Source organism: Myotis nattereri, assembly GCF_964212035.1.
Source record: "Myotis nattereri genome assembly, chromosome: X".
In the NCBI taxonomy this organism is placed as follows: Eukaryota; Metazoa; Chordata; class Mammalia; order Chiroptera; family Vespertilionidae; genus Myotis; species Myotis nattereri.
The window spans coordinates 124,499,918-124,527,002 of NC_138078.1; the positions used below are offsets into that span (position 1 = coordinate 124,499,918).

The 27,085-nt window shown below is 39.6% G+C and overlaps 1 protein-coding gene across 1 annotated transcript in view; it reads right to left on the reverse strand.

The window, feature by feature from the left end:
• Positions 1-1,645: 1,645 nt before the first annotated feature.
• The window catches only part of MAP7D3 (MAP7 domain containing 3), a 37,200-nt gene continuing 11,760 nt past the window's right edge, over positions 1,646-27,085 (reverse strand). Inside the window, exons 7-17 of the mRNA XM_081115380.1 lie at positions 16,493-16,887; positions 16,262-16,399; positions 15,614-15,717; positions 15,137-15,345; positions 13,851-13,980; positions 11,419-11,554; positions 10,378-10,482; positions 6,757-6,880; positions 4,982-5,174; positions 3,117-3,376; positions 1,646-2,524 (exon numbers count right to left, since the gene is read on the reverse strand). Coding sequence (XP_080971506.1) covers positions 3,121-3,376; positions 4,982-5,174; positions 6,757-6,880; positions 10,378-10,482; positions 11,419-11,554; positions 13,851-13,980; positions 15,137-15,345; positions 15,614-15,717; positions 16,262-16,399; positions 16,493-16,887 — 1,790 coding nt within the window. The 3' untranslated portion in view covers positions 1,646-2,524; positions 3,117-3,120. The remainder of the gene's footprint in view (positions 2,525-3,116; positions 3,377-4,981; positions 5,175-6,756; positions 6,881-10,377; positions 10,483-11,418; positions 11,555-13,850; positions 13,981-15,136; positions 15,346-15,613; positions 15,718-16,261; positions 16,400-16,492; positions 16,888-27,085) is intronic.

The window sequence follows — 27,085 nt, forward strand, 5'->3', positions numbered from 1 at the left end:
GATAATATCCAGAGAGAAAGGGAAACTGGAGGCAACAAATGTGTCCCCTAACATGTTCAAGGGCACCAGCCCAGGGCAGGAGGGGGAATCTAGATCACGTCCATCACTTCACAGCTGTAAAGCAAGGTGATGTGACTGCATTTCATGTTGTGTGCACACCAGGGGATATCCTAGTTCAACAGCTCCAACAGAAAGACCAACAGAATGGAATGCCAAGTGGGGAATGGCTGCTGCCATTCTCATAAGCACCAGACCGCAAAGACTGAGGATAAACAGGACCTTACCTTACAGAATACAATAGCGAGTGGAGTAGAACATGTTTCAAGATTGCAAACAACCTTTACAGGCAGATCAGAACGCTGGTCTCACCACGCATAGTAAGTGATGTCATGGAGAGATGGGTATATAACAGTATAATCACTGCCTGAGCACACTCACAAGGGCTAGGAGAGGAGGAATGGGGAATGACTGTGTAAAGGGCCTAGGGTTTCTTTGTAGGGCGATGAAAATGTTCTGGAACTAGATGGTGGTGATGGCTGCACAACACTGAAAGTACTAAATGCCACTAAATAGTGACTTATGTGAATTTCACCATAGTAAAAAGAAAGGTACTTTCATCACTGGCTTCAAGTATAAGTCAGACCATCACCAGGAAGAGTAACGCAGGAAAGAGTAACAAGCATTGGAATAGGTGCAGGAAGACCAGTGTTTTGAAATTCACATCTTGATGTCCCACAAGGGGAACTCTGCCAAATCTCTGATTAGCTGGAGAGAAGCATCAGAGGATTTGCTTACTGAACTTGTTGGTTGCCTGTGCTCATGGCTTGGTTAACAACTGGTGTCACCTCTATACTTCCACCAGTACATTTTGTGTTATTATAATGAAAAGAAAACTTGACTTAATCTGCAAAGTTTATTTCACAGAGCACACATTTATATGGAGGTATAACAGAGTGTTTCAATATGTAACATTCGTGCGGAAAAATATCAGAAATATTGTTAGAATGATTGTCTGCCTCCTATATAAAAGAACTAGCATTTGAAAATAGTTTTAAAATCTAACGGATCAAGCTCTAATCTGTAACAAAAGATATAGTACTCTGAATAGCAAAGAACTAAGAAACAAGAAAGAATAATTACTTCCTTTTACTAATCCAAGACTGGTGACTACAAAGAAACATGGGCCTATTTCAAATTATTTGTGATAAGCCAGAAAACTCACTAGCATTAGGACAACTAAATTGCACTCAAGTTTTAGTCAATAGTTTTTTGTTGTTTCTTTTTTAATCCTCACCTGAGGATATTTTTTCCATTGTTTGAGAGAGGGAGGGAGAGATTGAGAAACATTGATGTGAGAGAGATATATCAACTGGTTGCTTCCTGCAGGTGTCCCGACCAGGGATGGGGTTCCAACTTGCAACCCAGGCATATGCCCTTGACTGGGAATCGAGTCTGCGACCCCTCTGGTGCTTGGGCTGATGCCCTAACCACTGAGCACCGGGCAGGGCAAGTTTTAGTCAATACTTTTAATCAGGACTCAATGCATTTCAGCAAATATACATCCTGTGTGTGTGCACGCATGTGTGCCTTTCTATCACAAGGACTAAAGAATAACACTGCTCCTGTACTCACTTACAGCCACTGGTTAGAGAAAGGCAAGCAAATTTTGGTTCCATATCCCAAGTCTGGGTGTATACTGAAGGGCAGGACTGGAGGGTATAAACAGAAAAAGATTATATACACAGTAAACATTTAGAGGTATTAAACATATCCCACCAGACAACAGCCAAATACTGCTTTATGTACACAATAAAAATAATACATGTTTTTGTAGATAAACCCTAGTATGTACTCCAAAAGGAAATACTGATAAGAGAACAAAATATCCTAATTGTTCCAAGATCAGACCTTCTAGGACTCCTAGCATTTGGGGGCATCACTGCTTGTGTACTTAGCTGGCAAGGTTAAAAATAGACATATATAATGTTAACATATGCTTTACTCTATTTTGCAACCTTTGGTATTGGTATATTAGAAATAATCCAACATAGCTCTTATGAGCAATCTTGAGTCCTTCACATAACCTATTAAGTTCTCTACAAGATCAAACAGGATTTTTTGTTAAACAGAACAAATATTATTTTAAGATTTCAAACATGTACTGAGAGAATATTATTCTTTCAGTACAGATTCTTTTAGAAATATGAGTTACTAGTTTATAAACACAGCTTCAATGCACACTCAAACACGTGTTGGCAGGAAAATACAATGAGATACAATGGAGATTTTTACAGGAAAACAACAAGTTTTTACTAAGAACCCTTTCTTGTGGATTTCAAGATGACATAAGTGAGCAAGGATCTTCTTTGACTTGATAAAATGACTTTTTGTTGTTTTCCCTTTTGTTAGTTATTTTCTTTGCTTGGTTCAAGTCGGAGATGGAGTAATTTGGGGAGCTGAGCCTAGAAGTTGAAACCGAGAGTGAAGGATAAATTCTCTTCTAGGCTGCATGAGGTTTACATGTCTGACCAGAGGGAAAAAGAAAAGAAAGAAAATTAGTAGAGAAGGTGCTGGTCTCACAGCAATTGGGCCCTGGCCTTCCTTCCTTCAGGGTGGGTCTGGTACCCTCAGTAGCCCCTTTGGAGTTGCTGACACACTGGTACTCTTATAAATGCTCTCAACATCCCCAACCCCCAAACAAGCCCATGCTGCCTCTCAACTTCAAAGAGAGCTTCTCAAGGAAAGAAAAACGAAGGTCTTTTGGTTTTGGAAACACAGGTTGAGAGGCAAATTCCACAGACCTCATAAACACTCTGCCCTAAATGATCATCTGTGTGCTGTAAAAGAGCCAGTGAGAAAAGAACCTACTTTGCATTATCTGGCAGGAAATACAGGACATTAAATTAGAATCAAGTCATTTAATTTACTCTAAAAACTAACTCGATGGAAGAGTCTTCAGCATCAATGTAACTTTTAGATCCACCACTGTCTTCTCCCTCACCTCCCAAGTTACATGGTGCCAAAGTGGCCCTGGAACAGCAGGAAGCAGGATTGCTCAAGGTCAATGGTCTTGGAAACAAAATGAAGATGGGATTAAAAAAAAAAAAAAGCCTTACCCGATCAAGCAGAATCAGATTTTTCTATTTTTGCCTGGGGACTTTGGTGGAATGTTGTGGAACCTTTCAGATGGTGTTTTTGGCTATTAAGAAGGTTACTAGAAATGAATGGATCGATCTTGCGAGTGCTATCTAGTATCTGGTCACAGGGACATTCCTGTGACACTGAATGTAAACTTTCGGATAGCACCATGATGTTGCTGGTTTCAACTATCTTTTCAGTTTTTGTTACTTGGTTGGTCATTCTTTTGATGGACAGCCTGGAAAGAGATGTTTTGGTTAGAATCTTGATTATCCCCAAGCCAGAGCTTCATCCTGAAAGCAACTTTATATTTTAATAAACTTTTAAGAAATGCCTTGGAAGTAAATGAACTTTCAGAATGATAAAATGGGAAGGCTGGAAGGGGCCCTGGAGATCGCAGAACACCCTGGTTTTCAAATTGTGTCCTTCAAAGTCCTAGGTTCCACGGGCATGCTAATGGAACAGTTAAGTGTGAAGGCTGCAGGAACCCTGTCCCTACTTCAAGATGATCCAGGACATTGCCAGGCCAGTAAGATGAAGTGAGGACTAACGTGGGTTTTGTAGCTCCAGTGCTCTTTCCAAACCATCACTGTGTCTCTTAGCAGAGTGTTTCCATGGGCCTTGTAGGTTAATGTCTTTCAAGTAATCGCCCAAAGATCCTTCCTTTCTTGACTCTGTTCCCACTCTTCTGACCTAATCTGTGACCCTCAGCCTCCCCATATGTAAAATTAGGTCATTAATATCGAACTTAGAAGTGAAATGATAATTAAAACAGGTTATGTAAAATAACTGGCATACAGCAGTCACTCAATCAATGAGTCCTTCCCTGATTTTATGAGACAACATTAACCAGTGTAAACAAATCACAGTTTGGAGTCAGATGTATCTGAGTGTGAATTTGGGCTCTGCCCTGGAACAGTGGGATGTTGGGCAAATAAGACCCATAATCTTTCCATGCCTCAGTTTCCTGATCTGTAAAGACGGGAATGCTAACACTACCCTACAAGACTGCTGTGCGGATTAGTTTGTTTCTGTAAGACAAGTGCTTAAAATAGTCTTTGGTACAAGTTAAGAGCTCAGTCAATAATCTCATGTATCGCGCTCGCTTCGGCAGCACATATACTAAAATTGGAACGATACAGAGAAGATTAGCATGGCCCCTGCGCAAGGATGACACGCAAATTCGTGAAGCGTTCCATATTTTTGGAGCTGCAGAACGGATTGCGTTTTTAAAAATCTCTTGTTCCATTCTGATCAACTAAAGGAAATAAAATTAAGGCGTCCACTTCTCACAAACAGTGACCTTCAGGTTGGAGGGCAGGGAGAGTGCCATCCTTGCTGCTGTCCTGTTGCCATGGAGCTGCTGACAGCCACAGGCCTCAGACTGGGGCTGGGACGCTGTGCTGTGCGAGGGCCAGCTGCGCCGCCCACCTGCCTGCCACAGAGGGACACAGAGCCAGGACTCTCCAGTTGTGTTTTTAATGGAGTCAAATCCACGTGGTTTGTATATTTTTTCCTTTAATCTTGGGCATTTTGTTTCTCTTTCTGAGAACATAACTTGAAACACTACAGAGCCAATAATCATATAAAAAGTGTACCCGTAAACGCTGTACAGTTTTATACACATTCACAATGTACTTTTTGCTGCCTTCTAGATAATTTATTTTGCAACACATTACTGCACAGTTGTAAATAACTTATGTACTGTAACATCACTTCAGTTATGTGTAAAGAAATAAATTAATTAATTAAATGCTAAAAAAAAATAATCTCATGTATCATTCTAAGAATGTCAATCATAATAACACCAAGTTTATTCTGAAAAGCTCGCTGAGTGACTAACCTGATACCCTTGGCCTGAGCCAAAGGGTCTTTCACTTTTTGTCTGACGTTTTTTATGTCATTTTTAAAAGATGCTCTTGTATTTGTACAGACTTCGTCAGAACTGACTTCTAAAGGCAGCAGCCTGGAGGTTCTCTTCACATTTCTAGAACTTTTCTTGAGTTTTATGGATGAATTCATGCCATTTGTAAAGGCTAAAAAAAAAAGGAATAAGATTAAAACTAGAGCTTCAACAACAAAGACAAGAACAAAGGCTGTGATGTTGATAGGCTGGGGGAAGGACCGACCATGTCTGATGGCAGGAAGAATCATGGGAGTACGCTGGAGAGGCAGGCCCAGCAGCCACCAAACTACTCTACTTTTCTCAAACATTATCCAGGCTGCTGCCCAGCACACCTGCCGGCACTGCCCTTAGAGCACAAAGGGGCCACCTTTAAGGAACTTGCCCTTTCTCCTTTGGCAAGAAACAATGCCAGGCCAGAGGACAGGACTTAACCATGCTTCTTACCCCTCCTTCTGATTACCCACCTATCTAATTCTGCCTCCATCTCTTATTTCAGTCTCACTTCCAATGCCACCTCCTGCCCTTTCCAGTGTCCTAAAGCAGACCCTATACCCACCTTGCTCCTACTGCTATGTCCTCATGCATTTTGCCAAACTTCTTTTAATGCAAACAGCTTGTGGCAGAATCATTATTTGCTCATATGTCTGCCTCCCATCGGCTATGGTTCCTCAAGGCTAAGGGCACTGCTCTTCATCTCTGTATCCCTGTACCTAGTAGAGGGCCTGACTTCTGGGATAAAGGGTGGACAGTGTTTTCTCAGATGCCAATTACTGTTGCCATAAAGTGGTTCCTACTCATAAGGGAACCAATAATACATTTTAGAGGGCACTCATAATCATGACATGATTTTAATTTTTCGCAATGACTTAGAAAGTAGTATTCCACCTGTGGTCAATCATAGATGCTGGCCGGAGGAGGCCCTGAGCTATGAAATGTTAGTAAACCTCATATTCAGCTGAGAAAGAGATGCCATCTACAGTCTTTTAGCACAACCTATAAAATAACAACAGACGCTGCAGCAGGAGCTAATATTTATTGAGAATTTACTATGTGTCAGGCACTATTCTCTTAGCATTACACAGATTATCTCATTGTAATCTCATGCTCACCCTAGAAGGACAATAGCTTCTCCTTTTTCAGACAGGAAAACTGAGCACACAGAGAGATTAAGTAACTTGCCCTTAGCCAAACAGCTCAGAAGCAGAGGAGTCCCTGGATGAACCTATGCAGTCTACCTCTTAAATAGTGACTAACAAAACTCAAAAGGTGCCCAGCGGTGTGGCTCAGTGGTTAAGCGGCCACCCATGAACAAGGAGGTCATTCCCAAGTTGTGGGCTTGATACCCAGCAGGGGACGTGCAGGATGCAGCCAATTGATGTTTCTCTCTCGTCCATGTTTCTCTCTCTCTCTCCCTCTTCCTTCCCCCCTCTCTCTAAAATCAATAAAAACATATACAAAAACAACAGCAACAACTGCCCAACCATTGTGGCTCAGTGTTTGAGCATCAACCTATGAACCAGGAGGTCACAGTTTGATTCCTCGTCAGGGCACATGGCTGGGTTGTGGGCTTGATCCTCAGTGTGGGACATGCAGGAGGCAGCCGATCAATGATTCTCTCTCATCATTGATGCTTCTATCACTCTTTCCTTCTCCCTTCCTCTCTGAAATCAATAAAAATACTAAAAAAATAACAACTCAAAAGGCAACCAAACCTGATGGATGGAAGTCATCAGAAGAATGTAAATCATCACTTTCTGGCTCATCCTCATCATCTGCCTCACCCTCATCATCTGTCTCACGCTCCTCGTATGTGTCACTGCTGGATGTTTGTGCATCCTATGATGAAAAAAGAAAATTATGGTTATATCTAAAAATCAATCATCCTGACATAGTTATTTCAAAGAAGACAGATTTCAAGGCTGGATTGATGATTAATTTTCATCATTTCAAAGTAAAGATTTAAAAAATCTAAACTCTTTGGTCCCGAGAATCTACAGGAAATACGATAGATGGCCCTAGTTTTGTCTTTAAGTTAGGGGAGGACACTCAAGAATGAAAGACTTCCCTGAGTGAGAGCCAACAGCCAAGAGCTTTGGGTTAGCATGTGGTCTCTTCCTGCTCCGAGTCCGAACTAAGCCAAGGTGGGGGCAACTGGTGAGTAGCTAAAAAAAGTTCTTGGCTGCTGCTGGAGGTAAAATTCTCAAACAAATGGGCTAAATGATCTTTGAGATGGTGACCCCCAGAACTTTTCAGAAATGATATTTCTATTCTAAGCTTTCATAATTATGTCAACTGGTCAACTATAAAGAGACAAAACATTACTTTTATAGCACAGAGGGTAAACAGTATAGAATCTGGAAGGAAAAGGCCTTGAATGCATGTGATCCATCAAAAGACAGGACACTGAGGTAGACAAATACTTGAGAGAGACCCCCAAAGCAGTAACCATACAGGAAGAAACTGGTAAATTTGAGTTCGTTCAAATTAATTTCTGTTGATCACAGGACATTATGAGAGTGCGAAGTAAACTACACCATGGGGGCTGATATCTGCAATACATTATATTCAAAGGGCTCATAACTAAAGTCGGTAAAAAGCTCTTAAAATCAAAAGGCAGGCAACCCAATAAAAACACGGGCAAAGGACTTGAAAAGGCAGTTCTCGCCCTGCCTAATGTGGTCCAGATGGTTGGAGCATTGTCCCATACACCAAAGAGTTGCAGGTTAGATTCCTGATTGGGGCAGGTACGGGGAGCAGTGGATCAATGTTTATCTCTTCTCTCTCTCTCTCTCTCTCTCTCTCTCTCTCTCTCTCTCTCTCTCCCTCCCTCTTCCTCTCTCTAGAAATATCAATAAAAAAAGAAAAAGGCACTTCACAAAACCAAATATCCAAATGGCCAATAAGCATATGTAAACCCATTAGGCATCAAAAAATATTGATAAATTCAACAATGTAAAAATGAAGACATTAAGAAAAGACAGCCATAAAGTGGGAGAAGTTATCTGTAATACATATAACCAAGAAAGAAGTAGAATCTAGAACATTTACAGAACTATAAATTAGTAAGAAAAAGACAAATTAGCCCAAAAGTTCTGGGCAAAAGACCTAAATAAGCATTTTTATACAAGAAAAAAAAAACATGGAAGATAACTAAAGATCTAAGAAATATGCTCAATTGTTTTAATATCAAGAAAAATGCAATGTGATGCTTTATTTCATTACCACCAAAATGGCAAAACTTAAAAAGAATGTGAGCTCTACCAATGTGGCACATTGAGCATCAACCTATGAACCAGGAGTTCATGGTTTGATTCCCACTCAGGGCACATGCCTGGGTTGCAGGCTCAATCAATCCCCAGTAGGGGGCATGCAGGAGGCAGACAATCAATGATTCTTCCTCATCACTGATGTTTCTATCTCTCTCAATCTCCCTTCCTCTCTCATAAATCAATAAAAAAACATTAAAAAAAGAATGTGAAGCAACGGGAATTTGTATATACTGCCAGTAGGAGCATGGAGACTACCTTTGAGGTGTCCGAATCTGTCTTTCTTATCCGCTTCATAATTTCCTCAATTCTCTATTTAAAGGAAAATAAAACTTCAAACATGAAAACAGATTAAATGCAAAAGAGTGGTGATTACTCCCATTTTCCAGAAGTGGATAATATCAGTGACTGCTCCAAAGCCACACACTTAACCAACACAAGATACTGGGTGACAGTTGATTCCTTCCTCCGGTCCTGGTATCAGTGGCCTTGAGTGGTGATAACTGTACTTGTTTTGGTAACACAGAAATCCAAATGATTCCTCACTCCTAATTTTGCAGACTTTGAAATGCATTACTTAGACTGAGCACATACTACTGCAAACCAATTAGAACTTTTAAACACAACTGTAATCTGAACAGGCCCTGACTGAGGCCGATGTTAATGCCAAGAATGTACCCCAATGATGCGACACTGTCAGAGCTTTTGTTACTAGAAAGAGAACACACATAGGAGAGCTAAGAATTTTTTCCCCAGTATACACTTCTTTTCCTGTAAGTGAGGAGAGATGCAGCTCTCTTGCCGGGAGCCGGTCCATCCTTGCTGTTTCAAGGGACCTGGCATATATGGCATACTGTTCTTGATATGTTTGCTCACCTTCTTGGCACTGTGTGTTTTAGCCAAGGTCTCCTCTCTGAGAAAGGTTGTTTCCCCAGGTAGGGATTTTCCCCTGAAGTTAGGGAGGGAATAAAACCCCTCAACTAAGTGCTAGGCGGGTAATTAATCACTTTAACTACGAACAATCATGCTTAAGCTACATAATCTTTACTCCCTGGAATGGAGATAAGAAACGCCCTAACCTTTGTAATAGAGATTGATAGGATTGAATCAACTGGTATAAATACAGATGTAACAAGACAGCAAGAGACAGAGAGAGAGACAGAACCTAGGCACAGAACCTACACAGAACGTTCTCTAGGGACAGAAGAACTTCGCTGGAGAGAACATGGCAAAAGATCCTGGACAGAAACTGGCCTCAGAACCTAGAGACAGAACCTAGCGAGAGAACATAGCAAAAGATCCTGGACTGAACCTGACTACAGAAATTGGCAAGAGAACCTGACTAGAACCTGGTGACTGAACTTGGCTGAAGAACCTGGCTACAGAATCTGGTGACCGAACCTGGCTAGGGAACCTGGAGAACCTGGGACCTGGCAGGAGAACCTAGCAAGAGAACATGGACACCGAACCTGGCTGGAGACCCTGACAAGAGAACCCGGCTATGATGATCAACTGGACGCTGTCTCCGTGTCATTCCTTCCTCGCCAACTCCGCCCACACCTTTGGGGACCCCTGGACCCGCTGGGGTTGGACCCCAGCACTCTCTGGCCTCCTCAAGGTGATGGATCTGACAGAGGCTTGCAGCACCTCAGCCAGGACTGGAGCCCTTCCTTGCTCCCAGAAGTGGCACATGAGTTACACAAAGTGAGCTCCCACTATACAAAAAGCCTGCACCTTGGCCTCTCAGAGACCCGCACTTTCTAGCCCAGGTAGAAGAAAACCTTATTTCCACCAACCCATACCATGACCTGAGTAATTCTGTTTAAAGGAGCTTTGTTCCCAGAGGTTTGCTGTAATGGCCACCACTGGTCAATGCGGGATGGGTGTGGTCAATAAAAGGAGACCCTTGTAGGTAGGAGAGGTCAGATCCTTGGCTAAGGAAGAAAAGAGTAGAATGGGAAAACAACCATTGTCACTAATTTGTGATTTTCATATCATGTGCCCAACATTGTTTTCTAAACAAAGAATCAAACCCTCAAAACAAAGACAGAGAGAGAGAGTGATTACCTTTTTACTTTCTAATCTTTCTTGTAAATTCTGCAACATAATTTTTTCCTGCTCCTTCTTGAATTTGTCGGCCTCCTCCTTAGCTTTTATTTCGGCGTCTCCTTTCTAGGAAAGTTATATAAAAATGTTTCACCTCAATATATCTGAATTACACCAGAAAACACTAGTTTAAAAAGTTAAATGCTATCCAGCTAAAATAACGTGATCTTTTGATTGAGAGTACCTATAACATATACGGAATGGCTGTTTCTAAAGCATTAGCTAAAATGTATAAAACTAGGCTATTATCTTGAAGATTTAGAAGACATGTGTTACCCCTCTCCAGGACCTCAGGGCTATCATTAGTAGTGGTTATCAAACCACTATAGTTTCAAAGTATATAATTGTGCAGCTATTAACATTAACACAGCAACAGGAATCATGTCTTACATTTCTCAAAAGCAGTAAGAGGATTCTTAAAGCTACCTTCTCCAGGAATGCAAATGCATATAATCATTTATGTGACATCTAACTGATTTTGATGACTGATACACTAAAAGTGGAATGTAAAATAGGTTATTGAAACTGAGCTGAGTTTGGGGAATTATTTACCTGGTAATTTGAATTTACATGGGTGAGGCATTCTTATTGGTAAATTTGATGACTTTAAACTTTTAGAGGTATTCATAATTTTTATCTTTTCTGTTGGGGATGTGGAGTACAATCGTGTCACCACAGAATGCAGGATTGGGAAAATTCACATAGGACGTTTAATCTGTGAGTGGTTTGGATTCCTGAAACCAAGCTGCAATATTGTTTACGTAGACAAACTAAAGGACTGTTAATCTTTAATTTGCTGCTTTCTGCTTTTGTTACTTTTGGTAAACATTCTTGGATTTTGCCAAGGGTGGCTGAGAATGACTTATAGCGATGTGGGATGTTAGCTAGACTGTAATGTAAAAATGCAGCCAAAGAAGGTGGCATCCTTGGAGAAGCAGGTTTTTGCTTTGGGTTTCAACTGAATTTTATAACCTAGTTCTCATCCCCTGATAAAGTGCAGACCTGTAATAAAACTCGCTGGCTTTCTCGATGCTGACGTCCTTTTTTCTTTTTTATTGCCGTTTGTTTCTGTCCATGGTCAAATTTGGAGACTCTTTCTTGGCCGTCAAATGCTTTCTTTTTCACATCTTTCTCTTTCCTGATGACACAAATATTTAAATAACTCTTAGTATTTATCTTGGTCTCTATCATACATGGCTTGCAGTAGGTACAATTTACATTTATAACAGATTCACTACATTTTGTGTGTTGTTACTCCAGAAGATATGCACAATTTCAACCTTTTAAAATGGAGAAAACTAGCCCTTGGGAGAACTATCAAGTGGTGGGCTACTTTTCATCTTAAAACATGGGGAGGGGGGAAGAAGGGAGAATATCACTTCTTATACATGGGACTCTCCACTTATACATGCTCATACCCAATATCACATGGGGATGTGATTGGGATAATTTAGAGGAAGGTCTGGTGGTGCCTAGAGGAAGAAAACCCAATCAACAAAGACCAGTACTGAGTGCTTTTAAAATGCTAAATCAGCCTTGGCAAGTTTGGCTAAATTGGTTGGGCACCATCTGTGTATTAAAAGGTTGCCTGTTTGGATTCCAAGTCACGACATATGCCCAGATTTCAAGCTAGATCCCCAGTAGGGCACATGCAAGAGGCAGCCAATCAATGTTTTACTCTCACATCGGTGTTTCTCTCTCTCTCTCTCTCTCTCTCTCTCTCTCTCCCTCTCTCTCTCTCTCTCTCTCTCTCTCAAAAAAAAAAATTAAAAATCTTTAAAAAGCCCTGGCCAGTTTTGCTCAGTGGATAGAGCATCGGTCTGCGGACTGAAGCATCCCGAGTTCAATTCCATTCAAGGGCATGTACCTCGGTTGCAGGCTCGATCCCTGGCCCCTGGTTGGGGCACATGCGGGAGGCAACCAATTGGTATATCTCTCTCATATCAAAGTTTATCTCTCTGTCTCTTCCCCTTCTTTCCACTCTCTAAAAATCAATGTAAAAGATATCCTCTGGTAAAGATTAACAACAAAAAAATTATTTAAAAAACTAAATCGGGCCCTAGCTCGTTTGGCTCAGTGGATAGAGCACCGGCCTGCGGACTGAAGGGTCCCAGGTTCAATTCCGGTCAAGGGCATATGCCTGGGTTGCTGGTTGATCCCCAGTGAGGGATGTGCAGGAGGCAGCCGATCAATGATTCTCTCTCACCACTGATGTTTCTCTCTCTCCCTTTCCTTTCCTCTCTGAAATCAATATATATATGCATGCCCCAGCCAGCGTGTCTCAGTGGTTGAGCGTCGACCTATGAACCAGGAGGTCACGGTTTGATTCCCAGTCAGGGCACATGCCCGGATTGCAGGCTTGATCCCTAGTAGGATGTGTGCAAGAGGCAGCTGGTGAGTGATTCTCTCATCATTGATGTTTCTATCTCTCCCTTCCTTCTTCTCCCTTACTCTCTGAAATCAATAAAAAAAATTTTAAAAAGCTAAATCAGCTTTGTTTACATGAGGGAATGAATAATAGTCTTCAAATTATAGTTTTTTGCTATTCACAATATCCTCTTCTCCTTTCTCCCAAAGCCATGTACAAAATATGTAAAGTATGTGATTGTATTAAAAAACACTTAATACATAAAACCAGTCAGGCAGTGACATTTCAGGGCCCTAACTGGAATGTCCTTAAGGTGGAGGATCAAGAAACCTTTCGATCAAATTAGAATGCACACAACTTACATGAGATCTACTAATCACAGGAAATACTTCCAGCAATGACTAATGAAATTGAGATGTCCCAAAAGTCACTGGAAACCACCCTTAATAAAACACAAAAAAGTATACTTTCTAGGTTTACAAATTCTAAAGTTGCAAGACCTCTGAAAAAAGATAGGGGCTGACACAAGTGGATGCCAACAGAAACTGCTGAGATCTAGGATCCTGACATGAGTTTTAGTCTCTCTTTTTTAAAAAAAAATGTATTTTATTGATTTAGAAAGGAAGGGAGAGGGAGTGAGAGATAGAAACACTAATAATGAGAGAGAATCCTTGATCAGCTGCCTCCTGCACGTCCCACACTGGGTATTGAACCCGCAACCTGGGCATGTGCCCTGACCAGGAATTGAACTGTGACCTCCAGGTTATAGGTTGCCGCTCAACCACTGAGCAACGCTGGCCGGATGAGTTTTGGTTTCTTTATGCATCTCCATAGCACACCTTCAAGGTTCATGATGCATGAAGGCGAAAGGGGCCTATACCATTCATCTACACATCAGTGTCCTCTCTCTGCTTGACATGCTTCCCACAGTCATTTCTGATTCATGTTGAAGAAAAAGTCAATCACTCTTTGAGAATTTATAATACATCTAACTTGATAAGTTTTGACTTTCAAACTTTAGGCCCAGGCAAGATTTATAGCACAGAAAGGATGATATTGTACTTACCTTTGCTCCATTTGTTTTTGTAGTTTTTCTTCTTTTTCTTTGTGTTCACGAGCAAGGCGTCGTTTCGTTGACAAAATTTTTGTTGCCTCCTCAGCATTCATAATCCCTTGTGTGCTTTTATTACCAGACTCTAAATTAACACGTGAAACAGTTAGTTTAGGGAAGTTACTGCCTCTCACTCCAATAAAGAGATGCAAGACAACCAATAATATAAAAAATGAACAATATGTATATAGTCTAAAATGTATAAAAAGCAATCTATAAGTGACTATAGAACAGATTTTGTTCAAAATCCCACTCCTCCAATAACAGAAGTAGCATTTTGTTTCTTTTTAACAACTACTTGTTCCAAAATGAAATAATGAGCTGCTCCCTCCTACTTTGGTTTAGCTGTTTTGAGGTAACTTACTAAATTGATCCTATGGAAAAAAGATTTGTACTTAATATAGATGTACACAAGATTATATTCAATCTAAATGAAGTATATAAATATTAAATACTTGACTTAACAAAAATATATCCAGCATACATTTTAAAATTTGTTCATCACTTTTACTAAATAATTACTGTGAAGCTACCCATTGATACTAGTGTGTTATGATAGTTGGTTGATCATAAACTGGCTAACTGTAGATAACCAAAGAAACCAAGACTATCAGTAACAAAGTGACTGCATGAAGGCATATGATAATATTTTAGTCCATGTGACTAAATTTCTTCATTTCAAATAAACGTATGAAAATGAGGGTCATAAGACATCTAGCACAAATAATTTATAATAAAAAGTTTATTCCTGTTCTAAATAATTCACTGGAATTCCTTCATAAAGCAAAATTCCCGAGTATATTTAAAAGTAAGCAATATCCTTGAATATTAAGAACACATGTGACAGGTAAAAATACCAATTTGGTACTTTTAGGAATCCAACTACATCCCAGACACCTTATGGCCTATGCACAGCAACTGACCTACAGCTTCTAATAGAAACCCATTCAGCCATTCATAGAACCATCCACTACCAGAGCTGGAAGGGACTGCAGGGATTACCTAGAAATACACTCATCAAAGAAGTACTTTTAACATCAGTTCTAAAAATAGATTTTCCAAAACAATTAAAGGGTGGGTAAAGTAGTTCTCACAAAAAAAAGTAAGCAGTGTGCCAGTGATTAGCAAGATTCTCTTTATCTAAAAGAAAGCTCGATCCTTAAATTTCTCTGAATTGGAAAATAAAATAGAGCTGACCATTCCCATACCTGCCAAAATATAAACTCACTGAAGGAACTTACCGTCATAGGTCATATGCTTTTGGTTCATGGCATCGGAGCTTTTAGTGGTCTTTTTAGAAGCCCGTTTTTTTTTCCTTCTGATCGTACCTAATACCTTTTGTGTATGTTGGGTATGCTTAACAGGAATTATTTTACAGGGAACAGAAGATTTTTCTGATTGTTTTGACACAACCGGTGAAACCGATGGTGGGCAATTCTTTTGGATTTGCCTAATAAGAAAAATCAATAGTTAATGGGGGAAGTCTGATATGATTTTGTAATTAACATGTGCCAATTAATTCTTAGTGTACTATTTCATAAAATATATTATGAGATCATGTTATTTTATAATAGATGAAGGTAAGCCCTTTGTCTATTAAAACATTTTTCTAAATATTTATATTACCATGTATACTACATTATTTCAATTATGAAATACTGATGTAAAATTTATCCTGGTAAAACACATATCAGGAACAGTTGCAAATAGCTACTTACTTAACACTTATGGGAGGGGGTGAACCCCATACGCTTGCAGAAGATGGCCATTTAGACAATGGTGTATGTGTCGATGTGCGCTTCTTGTTTACAAGGTTTGATTTCTGAACAGATCAATATAATCAGATAAGAAATTATTAGCAATAAGTTTCTTCAGCTGGCTTTTCTTTTTAAGAGAAAAATATTCTGAATAATACACAATGTTAGCTCCATAAATGCCTAATTTTCCTTACATGCATAAGAATTAGCTATAGAGATACGTTCTTCCAGAATAACAATACACAATTCAAGGCCATAGAAATAATTAATTAAAAAAAAATATTTTACTTCAAAACCCAATTCTATTTCTAAATCCTAATTAAAAGTTTACAATATTTCTCAAAAATTTTTTCTTCAGAGTTTAGAAGCATAGTTCATATAAACTCATACATCTTTCCCCTTCTACTGAAAACTAGTATTTCAGCTTTGGGATATACTGGTACAATGAATATCAGAATTTTAAATCATTAAACAAAGTTATCCTATTTTATTAATTTTATTGCTGAATGTTATAAGTTGTTTTTATTGGGAAACCTGACCTATCAAATAATCTATACAATTAAATAAACAGATTTTTAATAGATTAGTCAGTAAAGGTACTTGACACACCTGTGGAGTGTCTCTCACGTTCATCTCAGGGCATGACTTGGACTCGGGGGATGCTTCCACATTGGCTTTAGGGGGCACGTCCATGCTCTCTTCGAGGACGGTTTCTAAGCTTTCTTCAGGAATCATTTCCATGTTCACCTTATGGAACATTTCCATGCATGCCTCAGATGTTTCTAAGCTCACCTCTGGGGATGAGTCCAAGCTCACCTCAGAGGACGAGTCCATGCTCACCTCAGGCGATGGATCCACGCTCATGAGGGACATGTCCTCGCTTCCCTCAGGTGATGTTTCCAAGCTCTCAAAAAGTGGTTTCTCATTCATCTTGGGGAATGCTCCCATGCCCACTGCAGGGGCTGCTTCCATGCTCACCTTGAATGGGGCTTCCACACTCACCTCAGGAGCCACTTCCACACTCACCTCCAGGGCTGCTTCCGTACTCCTCTTGGGGGCTGCTTCCACATTCACCTCGGGGGGTGTTTCCAGGTTCACCCTGAGGAATGTTTTTACTTTCTCCTGGAAGGGTACTGCCACTGTTGATTTGCAAAGTACCATGGTATTCTTCAATTCATCATTGCTATGGCTAAGCAAGGGCATGTTTGTAGACCGGACTACAGGGCTGTGGATGTCTATGGGTGAATGACAGAAAATGAAATTCCAGTTAGAAATATGACAAGACAGAAATGTACCATGAAACAGTATAAGAGCAGGAAAAGAGAAGAGAGAGACTGTGTTTATTAGGAAATGACAAGGATTACACATAACACAGAAGTGTTTAGTGAAATTAATCACAGGACAAAAGCATGGCAAAATTGGTCAACTTCATAAGCACCACCACCAATAGAATCACTGTGAAAGCAATAATATGCTACAGATAAATATAAGATGCTTCTCCAAAGTTGATGTTTGCAAGAGCCATTTCCATTTTAATCACACTATAATTCAGAATGATTTTCATAGAAAATTATAAGATTTTCAACACTTTTTAAAAGTAATCTAAACAATTTCACCAGGGCCAGAGAACTGTTTCAGGTGATTATGTAAGACATACATGATTGTTTTAGAATAGAATAAAAAAAGAGCATTTTTTTCTCTTCCATATTAAAAATTGTACATTTGCAACAACATGGATGGATCCTGAGTATCATGCTAATAAGCGAAATAAGTCAGACATAAAAGAACAAAAACCATATGCTTTCACTTACATGTGGAATGTAAAACAAAATGCAACAAATTAACAAACACGCAAACGAAAAAACTCATTGACACGGACAACAGTATGGTGGTTACTAGAGGGGAAGGGAAGTTGAAGAGGGTAAAGGGGGTCAAATATACGGTGACCGAAGGAGACTAAACTTTGGGTGGTCAGCACACAATGCAATGTACAGATGATGTTTTAATAGAATTGTATATTTGAAACTTATTAACCAATGTCACCCCAATAAATTTAATTTTTAAAAACTGATTTAATAATATGTTAATCAGAATGGGCTGGACCTCCAAGGTCTCTTCCAGTTTGTTTTCTTTTCCCCTTTTTTGTTTATCTTTTTTTTCTCTTCCAGTTTTAACAATCTAAATATTTTTTGCCTAATAAATGGACAAAAATGATAATACTTGTTACCAATTTTGGGAATGGGGCCACTTCATAAACTGCTGGTGGGAGTATGGCTTTGCATATGTTCCATGAAGGGCACATATCATTTTGGCAATAATATATCAAAAGCCATTTTTAAAAGTACACATTCTTTGTCCCAGCAAGTTCACTTCTAGGTTTATCTTTAGGAAAAAAAATCAAATAAGTGAAAATGCATTTACAAGATTATTTATAACTAGGGGACCAGTGCACAAAATTCGTGCACTGGGTGTGGGGGGGGGGGTGGGGGGGGGAGAGTGTCCCTCAGCCCAGCCTGCCCCCTCTCACATACTGGGAGCCCTCAGGCGTTGACCCCCATCACCCTCCGATCGCCTGATCGGCCCCTTGCCCAGGCCTGACGCCTCCGCCAGAGGTGTCAGGCTTGGACAGGGGACCCCCATCTCCCCCCGATCACTGGCTCTGGCCCCGGCCCAGGCCTGAGGCCTCTGGCCCAGGAATCATGCCTGGGCAGGGGACCCCCATCTCCCTCTGATCGCTTGCTCCACCCCCAGCCCAAGCCTGACGCCTCTGACCCAGGCTTCAGGCCTGGGCAAGGGGACCATCATATCCCCCCAATCCCCGGCTCCGCCCCCCACCCAGGCCTGATGCCTCAGCAAGAGGAGTTGACCCTCATCACCCTCCGATCACCAATCACCGGATTGGCCCCTTGACCAGGCCTGAGGCCTCCGGCAGAGGTGTCAGGCCTGGGCAGGGGACCCCTAGCTCCCCACGGTTGCAGGCTCCGCCCCTGCCCAGTCCTAACGCCTCTGGCCTAGGCGTCCGGCCCAGGCAGCGGGGACCTGCAGTGGCAGCGGGGGGCGCCGCGATCGTGGGCTTCGCTTTAGGCCCAGGCAAGGGACCCCTAGCTCCTGGGACTGCCAGCTAAAACCGTGCCCAGCTCCCATTGCTGGCTCCACCCCTACTTCCTGCTATCACTGGCCAGGGTGGCAAAGGCGCCTGATTCTCCAATCATGGCTGGGGGGCAGGGCAAAGGGTTTCCGATCACTGTCAGTGGCAGGGGGCTTCTTCCTGCTTTCCTTTTCGCCTCCCTGCATTGTGCCTACATATGCAAATTAGCCGCCATCTTGTTGGCAGTTAACTGCCAATCTTACTTGGCAGTTAATTTGCATATAGCCCTGATTAGCCAATGAAAACGGTATCGCCGTTCGCCAATTACCATTTTTCTCTTTTATTAGTGTAGATAGCATTTGTTATAATGCTGAAACTACTTAAAATATAATCCAAATATTCAACAGGAAATTTGGACTATACTAAGACAGTCATTAACAGTAATAATATGCTATTTTTGGACATAAAAACAACATATATTGAATTTAAACAAAAACAAATTATGCCCTGGACAGTGTGGCTTAGTTGGTTGGAACATCGTCCTGTGGACCACAGGGTTGCAGGTTCTATTCCTGGATAGGGTACGTGCCCAGGTTGTGGGTGCATACGGGAGGTGACTGATTGATGTTTTTCTCTCCCCTTCTCTCTTCCTCTCTCTCTCAAAAAAATAAAGCAGGTTATGATCCCATTTTGTGGGGGGAAAAAAACAAACACAAAGAAAAATATGCAGTAAACATTTTTTAAAAAGACATTTGATGGTGGCTTTCTTAAGACATGATAAATTTGCCACATTATCTTTAAATATGGGCAGAAAATTTTAATGTGATGTTATCCTATATAATAAAAGCCTAATATGCAAATCGACTGAACAGTGGAATGACCAGTCGCTATGATGCATACTGACCACCAGGGGGAAGATGCTCAACACAGGAGCTGCCCTCACCCTGCAGGCCCCAGGCCAGCCAAGGTGGGTGCCAGCAGGGGCCCCCAATCGCCTCGCCAGTTGCCCTGCAGAGGGAGGTGACTGGCAGCAGTAGTGGGGGGGGGCAGGGCCAGTGAGTGGGCGGCGCCAGGCCAGCCAAGGCGGGTGCCAGTGGGGGCCCCCAATCGCCTCGCCAATCACCTCTAAGATCAGCCCTGATCGCCAGCCAGGCCTAGGGACCCTATCCATGCACAAATTTCGTGCACTGGGCCTCTAGTCAAATAATAAAAATAGAACAAATTACTGAAGATTAACTTAGTCCCTCACTTTTGGTAAAGAAAGCATTAAATTTTTTAAAAATTGATTTTTAGAGAGAGAGAAGTCGATTGGTTGCCTCCCATATACGCCCTGACCAGGGATTGAACTCACAACCTGGGTATATGTGTCCTGACCAGAATCGAACCTCCCACCTTTTGGTGTACTGGAGGATGTCCCAACCAAGAGAGCCACCTGGCCAGGAAGGGCTGGTGGAGCAAGCATTTTATTTACATATCCACATGCGCCAACAGTTTGTGTTACATAACATATAGTAAGTATAATAACTTAATTTCTATTAGCTACAGAAATTTAAGACAAAATGTTGAATTTTTTTGATGGGAATAATATATTAAACAATGTGGCTCAGTGGTTGGGCGTGGACCTATGAACTGGGAGGTTGTGGTTCGATTCCAGATCAGGGCACGTGCTCGGGTTGGGCAGGAGGCACGGACGAGTGGTGATATTTTCTCATCAGTGATGTTTCTACCTCTCTCCTTCTCCCTTCCTCTCTAAAATCAAAAGAATTATTTAAAAAAATGAAATTAGAAATAGCTTACAACAGATTGAGGGGAGAATGGCAGAAAATAATCTGACAGACATATAAATAGACATAAACAAAGTCAGGAATTCAAAACTAAAGAAGTAAATATGCAGTACTAGAAAGTGAGAGCATTTTGATTTTATGAATCAAATGAATATTGACTGAAAAATATCAAAGGGGTGGGATATATTCTGGAAATTTAAAAATGGAGAAAAAGGGGAAAACAAATGATGGGAACAATGTGTTAGAGCTCTCCATTACTGAGGATGTCTAACTACCCACAGGCATGTCTAACACTATATGTGACCTATAAATGAGAAAATTCCCATAACCCTGAAGACTTATTTTAGCAACAATCTTTATGTTCTTAGTTAAAAGCCAAAGAGCAGCTCAATATTATTATTTCATATTTTAGGAATAAAAGGAGGGTAGAGTAGGAAACTTCCTACCTTCATATTAAGTTTTTCTATACTACCACTTCTAGGAATATATCCCAAGAAAACAGAAACACCAATCACCCTTATGTTCATAGCAGCACAATTTACCATAGCTAAGATTTGCAATCAGCCTAAATGTCCATCAGCAGATGGATGGATTAGAAAACTGTGATACATCTACACAATGGAATACTGTGCTGCTGTAAAAAAGAAGGAATTCTTACCATTTGCAACAGCATGGATGGAACTGGAGAGCATTATGCTAAGTGAAATAAGCCAGTCAGTGAAAGATAAATATCATATGATCTCACTCATTTATGGAATACAAAGAACATTATACACTGTTGAACAAAAATAGATGGAGGCAAAGAAGCATCGAACAGACTGTCAAACTAGAGGGGGAAGGTAGGGGAGGGTTGGGGGGGGTAAGAGATCAACCGAAGGACTTGTATGCATGCATATAAGCACAACCAATAGATGCAAGACACTGGGAGAGGAATGAGGGCAAGTGCCAGGGGATAGGGGAGGCTGGGGGGAGGTCAGTGGGGGGAAAAAGGAGACATATGTACTACTATTTATAATACCTTAAACAATAAAAAAAATAAAATCCAGTACTTTTTATAGTATTGTGACACATTTAAGCAAGGTCAAGAAAACCATAGAGCTTTGTAATTTATTCACCAACAAAATTACCTATCTCATCCTATAAATTACCTATTATCCAGATAACTACTTTACAATGCTAGATGTCATAAAATAAATAGGCAATATAAACTGTTGGGTAAAATCACTCATTTGGAAACTACTGATTCAAATTATTTTCATGCCTTATTGCAACAAATTAAGTGATAAAACCTACTCTTTAAGTGCAAATATTAACACTTTCCAGCTTTCTACCCTATACCTGTTACCTGGAGTATCTTTTCCAGGGATTGATAATGAAGCAGCACTTTTGCTCCTGGCTAGTGATGCTTTGGTTGGGGCGATCAGGCGCATGATTAAATCATTCTCCCAAAGATTGGTGTACAGTTGCTGAACTAAATGATGAGAACAAATAAAAAGGATTCCATTTGAAGCCTCACAAAATGCCAAGCAAAAAAGAACAATGTGAACTGCTGCAAACAACTTTTTTAGCCAAAAAGTAGAGGCAATGAGAACACACACATAAGAGTGAAACACTCCACCTGACCAGACTGCACTGTTAGGGAAGAGAGTACCTGAATAAAGGGGCAAAGGCCCCAGCATACCACAGCAATGCCAATGAAGGAATCTAGGCAATGTATTTAACAGAATACAACAGATAGAGTCTTTATGGAGAAACTCACATATGGAGAAAAATGTTGTACATGACAAAACAACTTTGCTAACAATCATACTATTCAAGTCCATTGGCAAAAGCTCCAAGGTATTAACAGAATTATTCTGCAATAAATTTTTATTCTCATAAGGATCGCTGTGACAATGGCATTTGACCTGAATCAATGAAGTGAAGAGTGTTCAGTAAGTGAATGGTTCGGTATGAAACAAAAAGCAACAATCATGTTGGACAGAAAAAAGTTAGAGGGAAAAGTATGAGAAAGAAACTACTTTAAATAAAGAAGTATTTCAGTAATAACTGTGATATCTTGCATGCAATAATCAGTGGGGAAAACATTCACAAAGGAAGAACGTGGGATAACAGAACAAAGCTTTGAGGTTCAAAATATGGCTGGTAATTTAGAACTTCTAAATGCAAATTGATGAAATGCTTAAAGAAAATCAAGTTCTCCAGTACAAAAGTACCTCTTCCAACATCTGACATCTACTTTGTCAGCTTCATTAAAGACGTCTTGCTCAGATAATGGCAGAATTATGTATTTCATTTAAAGACAGGTGCTCCTAGCTTCAGCCAAATGAACATGGCACCACAGTACATTTTTCAGTTGAAGAAGGGAAATTTTGACTTCTACTTTTAGGAATGACTTTGCAAGCAACTGAATATTGCCACAAATATATCTCTTTTAAACCACTAAGATTGGTACTTAGAAATAGCTACCTACCTGATTTTCTTTCTACTTGTTCAGCTTCTGTAGGGTAATGTAGTTTGCTACATTTTTTATTTAAAGACTAGAGGCCTGGTGCACGAAATTCATGCACTGGGGGCAGGGGGCCTGCACCCCCTCACAGTCCGGGAGCCCTTGACAGACATCCCTCTCACAGTCTGGGAGCCCTCACACCTTACCGCCTGCCTGCTCACTGCTCCTTATCGCCCACTGCTCCTTACCGACAGCTTGCTGCTCCTTTGTGCTGCCTCGGAGGCCAGGAGCGGCTAGTGTCACCACCTCTGTGCTTGCCAGCCGTGAGCCCAGCTTCTGGTGGAGCAGTGCTCCCCTGTGGTAGCATACTGACCACCAGCGGGCAGCTCCTGCGTTAAGCGTCTGCTCCCTGGTGGTCAGTGCACATCATAGTGACTAGTCATTCTGCCATAACAGTCGCTGGGCTTTTATTATATAGATAAGCACCCTTTCTTCTGGAGATCAAGGGCAAAGCAATATTATATTTTACAAGCTGTTTAAATATATTTTGATAGTGAGTCACTCCTTTTTTCAAACATTTTCTATTGTCTCTGCACTTGTTTGTAAGAATTTAAATTTCAAATATGATGTAGAGATTCTACATCCCAAAACTTAAAAGTTTACTCTTTAAGTAAGTTATCTAAAATGAAATAAAATTTTTTAGAAAATAGTAAAATTTAAGAGGGTAAATATCTCATACTACCTGACCAAATCAAAGTTCCCAAATTAGGAATATACAACCTTTACTTTTGGACATAATCCATAACATCTATTACTAAAGTAACCTATACTTCAGTTATAACTAGTATTTTTAAACAAAAATGACCATTAATAGAGATGTACAATTTTAGCAACCCAAACCATTCATAGGGAAAATAATCTATTTTGTGTAGACACTTTTCCATTTCACTTGAAGTATTCTGGCTCAGAATATTTAGGAATGTCTGTTTAATAATTTCTCTTTGGGGGACCTTCCAATTAAAGTACATATTGACAATATAGCATAATTTGAAAATTCTTGAATAGATAATATAATTGAACATTATGAATCAAAGAGGTGTAATTGATTCATTCAGGTAATTAAATCACGTGTCCTTTATCATTATACTGCAAAAAATGACAAAATGATATAAATAATTATTATGAGGCAGCAATGAGCAGAAGAAAAATAGACTATCTGAATCAGCCAAGATTTAAAACAGGACTATTTAAAATATGACAGGCTAGCTTATGAACTTCATTTGAGTTTGAAATGTTCATCTCTCCAAATTGAAGAGGTTTCACTTAAATTTGAAGGGATTTTATAAATGTAAGCCACTGTCAATATTGATTTTGTTTTCCCTAGAATCATTTTACAACATTTATCATTTCAGGGTGTGCAATATACTGTACCTTTAAACAAGTTATTTCACAAATTATCTTCCACACATACCTTCTTGCATTAAAAACTGATAAAAATCATTTAAAATTTACTTGGAATTGCTTCTTTAGTGCAATTTAACTAATTGTTAACTTCAAAATCATCACCTGTCCAATCTCTTTTCATGTCTCATTAATATGGCAAGTAGACAAATCAATGAAAGCATATTAGTGTTTGCTCAGTATACTGAAAATGTAATAAATATCTCTGGAGGAAATCTTTGCTAATTCCTCAAAGCAATTAGACCAGCCTTGGGCAAACTACGGCCCGTGGGCTGGATCCGGCCTGTTTGAAATGAATAAAACTAAAAAAAAAAAAAAAAAAAAAAAAAAAAAAAAGACCATACCCTTTTATGTAATGATGTTTACTTTGAATTTATATTAGTTCACACAAATACACCATCCATGCTTTTGTTCCGTCCCCCCCCCCCTCCCCGGTGCAGTTTAAGTACCCATTGTGGCCCTCGAGTCAAAAAGTTTGCCCACCCCTGAATTAGACAGTGAAACATAGTCAGTGCTTATGAAACAAGATACATTAAAATAAAAGTACATAAACATGCCATTGCAATGGATGTTATCTAATTTTGTGAAAGGACTGAGTTAGTGAAAAGTAAATTAAATTTATTATATGACCAGTAAGGTGCTACAAAAAAATCTTCCCACATTCATTTATGAATGGACCTGGGCTAAAATAATTAAAGTGCTTTGGGAAAGCATACTGAGGGTAACGGCGGTAAGAGGATCAACTTTTGTTAGACCAATATAAGAAAAAATGTGATGCACGCAAACTGACACATGAAATACCTCATAAGCAATCTTTGGAAACTGTACAAGTCCTAAAAGTACAAATAGCATAATGTAAGTATGAACAAAACAAATATCACTGTCAACATATCAAAACTATAATATTTAGACAAATTGGAAATCTTTCTAAGTTAATCACTGCTACAATTAATTATACTACTTTAAATTAGATCCAGAATCTTTTTTTTTTTTTTTGTACTGGAATTTTATAGCAATCACCATTGTTGCCAAAACTGTCAAGGCACCTAATAATACAAAAAAGCACTTTTTAATTCAAATTACAATTACACCTATTTCTCAATTCATAAGGTATAAAGAGGTATTTCTTCTTGTTAATGGCTAAGTTTGAAGGAATGTTATAGAATGTTTACCATGTTTTTTTTTCCTGCCAAGACCATTTCTATTTTTATTTCCAGAAATAAAAAGGACTTTTTAAATTGATGGGTATGCTTACCTAATCCATTTCAATTATCAGTGAGTAGCACCATGTGTTAGAAGCCAGAAATAGTCATTGACACACACTCAGATATTGAAAATAAGGAATACTAATTAAAAGGGCAAACACCAGGAGCAAAGGGTATTTGAAGTAGTCATAGTAGATAAATTCATTGGGGTTTTAACTATAAAAGCAGAACGGGAATTACACGTGCCTGTCAACTTTACAAGGCTGTTGTGAATAACATATATAAAGAAGATCAATTTGTCGACTGCTATATATAAATAGATTTCCTTAAATGAGGTAATATTCATGAAACTTAATGAAAATTGAATGACTAGCTTAACTAGTCCCTAGAAAAAAATCATTTCATTTATAGGTTAGAAAGAATAAGAATTAATTTTTAAAAAAATTATTGTGTCACTTAACAGTGATGACTTTTGGTCAAAATGTTTCACATTCTCAATGTCAATAATCAGAGAAATGCAAATTAAAACTACAATGAGATATCACCTCACACCTGTCAGAATGGTTATCATCAATAAATCAACGTGTTAGTGAAGATTTGGAGAAAGGGAACACTAGTACATTGTTGGTGGGAATGCAGACTGGTGCAGCCACTATAGAAAGCAGTATGGAGTTTCCTCAAAAAACTGAAAATGGAACTGCCACTTGATCCAATGATGCCACTTCTAGGAATATATCTTAAGAACCCTGAAACACCAATTAGGAAGAATATATGCATCACTATGTTCATAGAAGCATTATTTACCAGAGCTAAGATTTGGAAACAGGCCAAGTGCCCACCAACAGATAAATGGGTAAAAAAGCTGTGGTACATCTACACCAGGAGTCCTCAAACTTTTTAAACAGGGGGCCAGTTCACTGTCCCTCAGACCGTTGGAGGGCCCTCAAACTTTTTAAACAGGGGGCTAGTTCACTGTCCCTCAGACCGTTAGAGGGCCAGACTATAATTTAAAAAAAAACTATAAACAAATTCCTATGCACACTGCACATACCTTATTTTGAAGTAAAAAAACAAAACGGGAACAAATACAATATTTGTATTTGCATGTAGCCCGCGGGCCGTAGTTTGAGGACCCCTGATCTATACACAATGGAATACTATGCAGCTGTAAAAAAAAAAAAAAAAAAAAAGTCTCTTACCCTTTGAGATAGCATAGATGGACCTGGATATTATTAAGATAAGTGAAATAAGCCAGTCAGATAAAGACAAATATCACATGATCTCACTTATTTGAACAAATAATGAACAAAATAAATGAACCAACAAAATAAGTCAAGAGGCATGAAACAGACTGACATATCTCAGGAAGGAGGAGGTGATGAGGAGATAAACTAAAGAACTTATATACTTATATGCATAGCCCATGGACATAGAAAATAGTGTGGT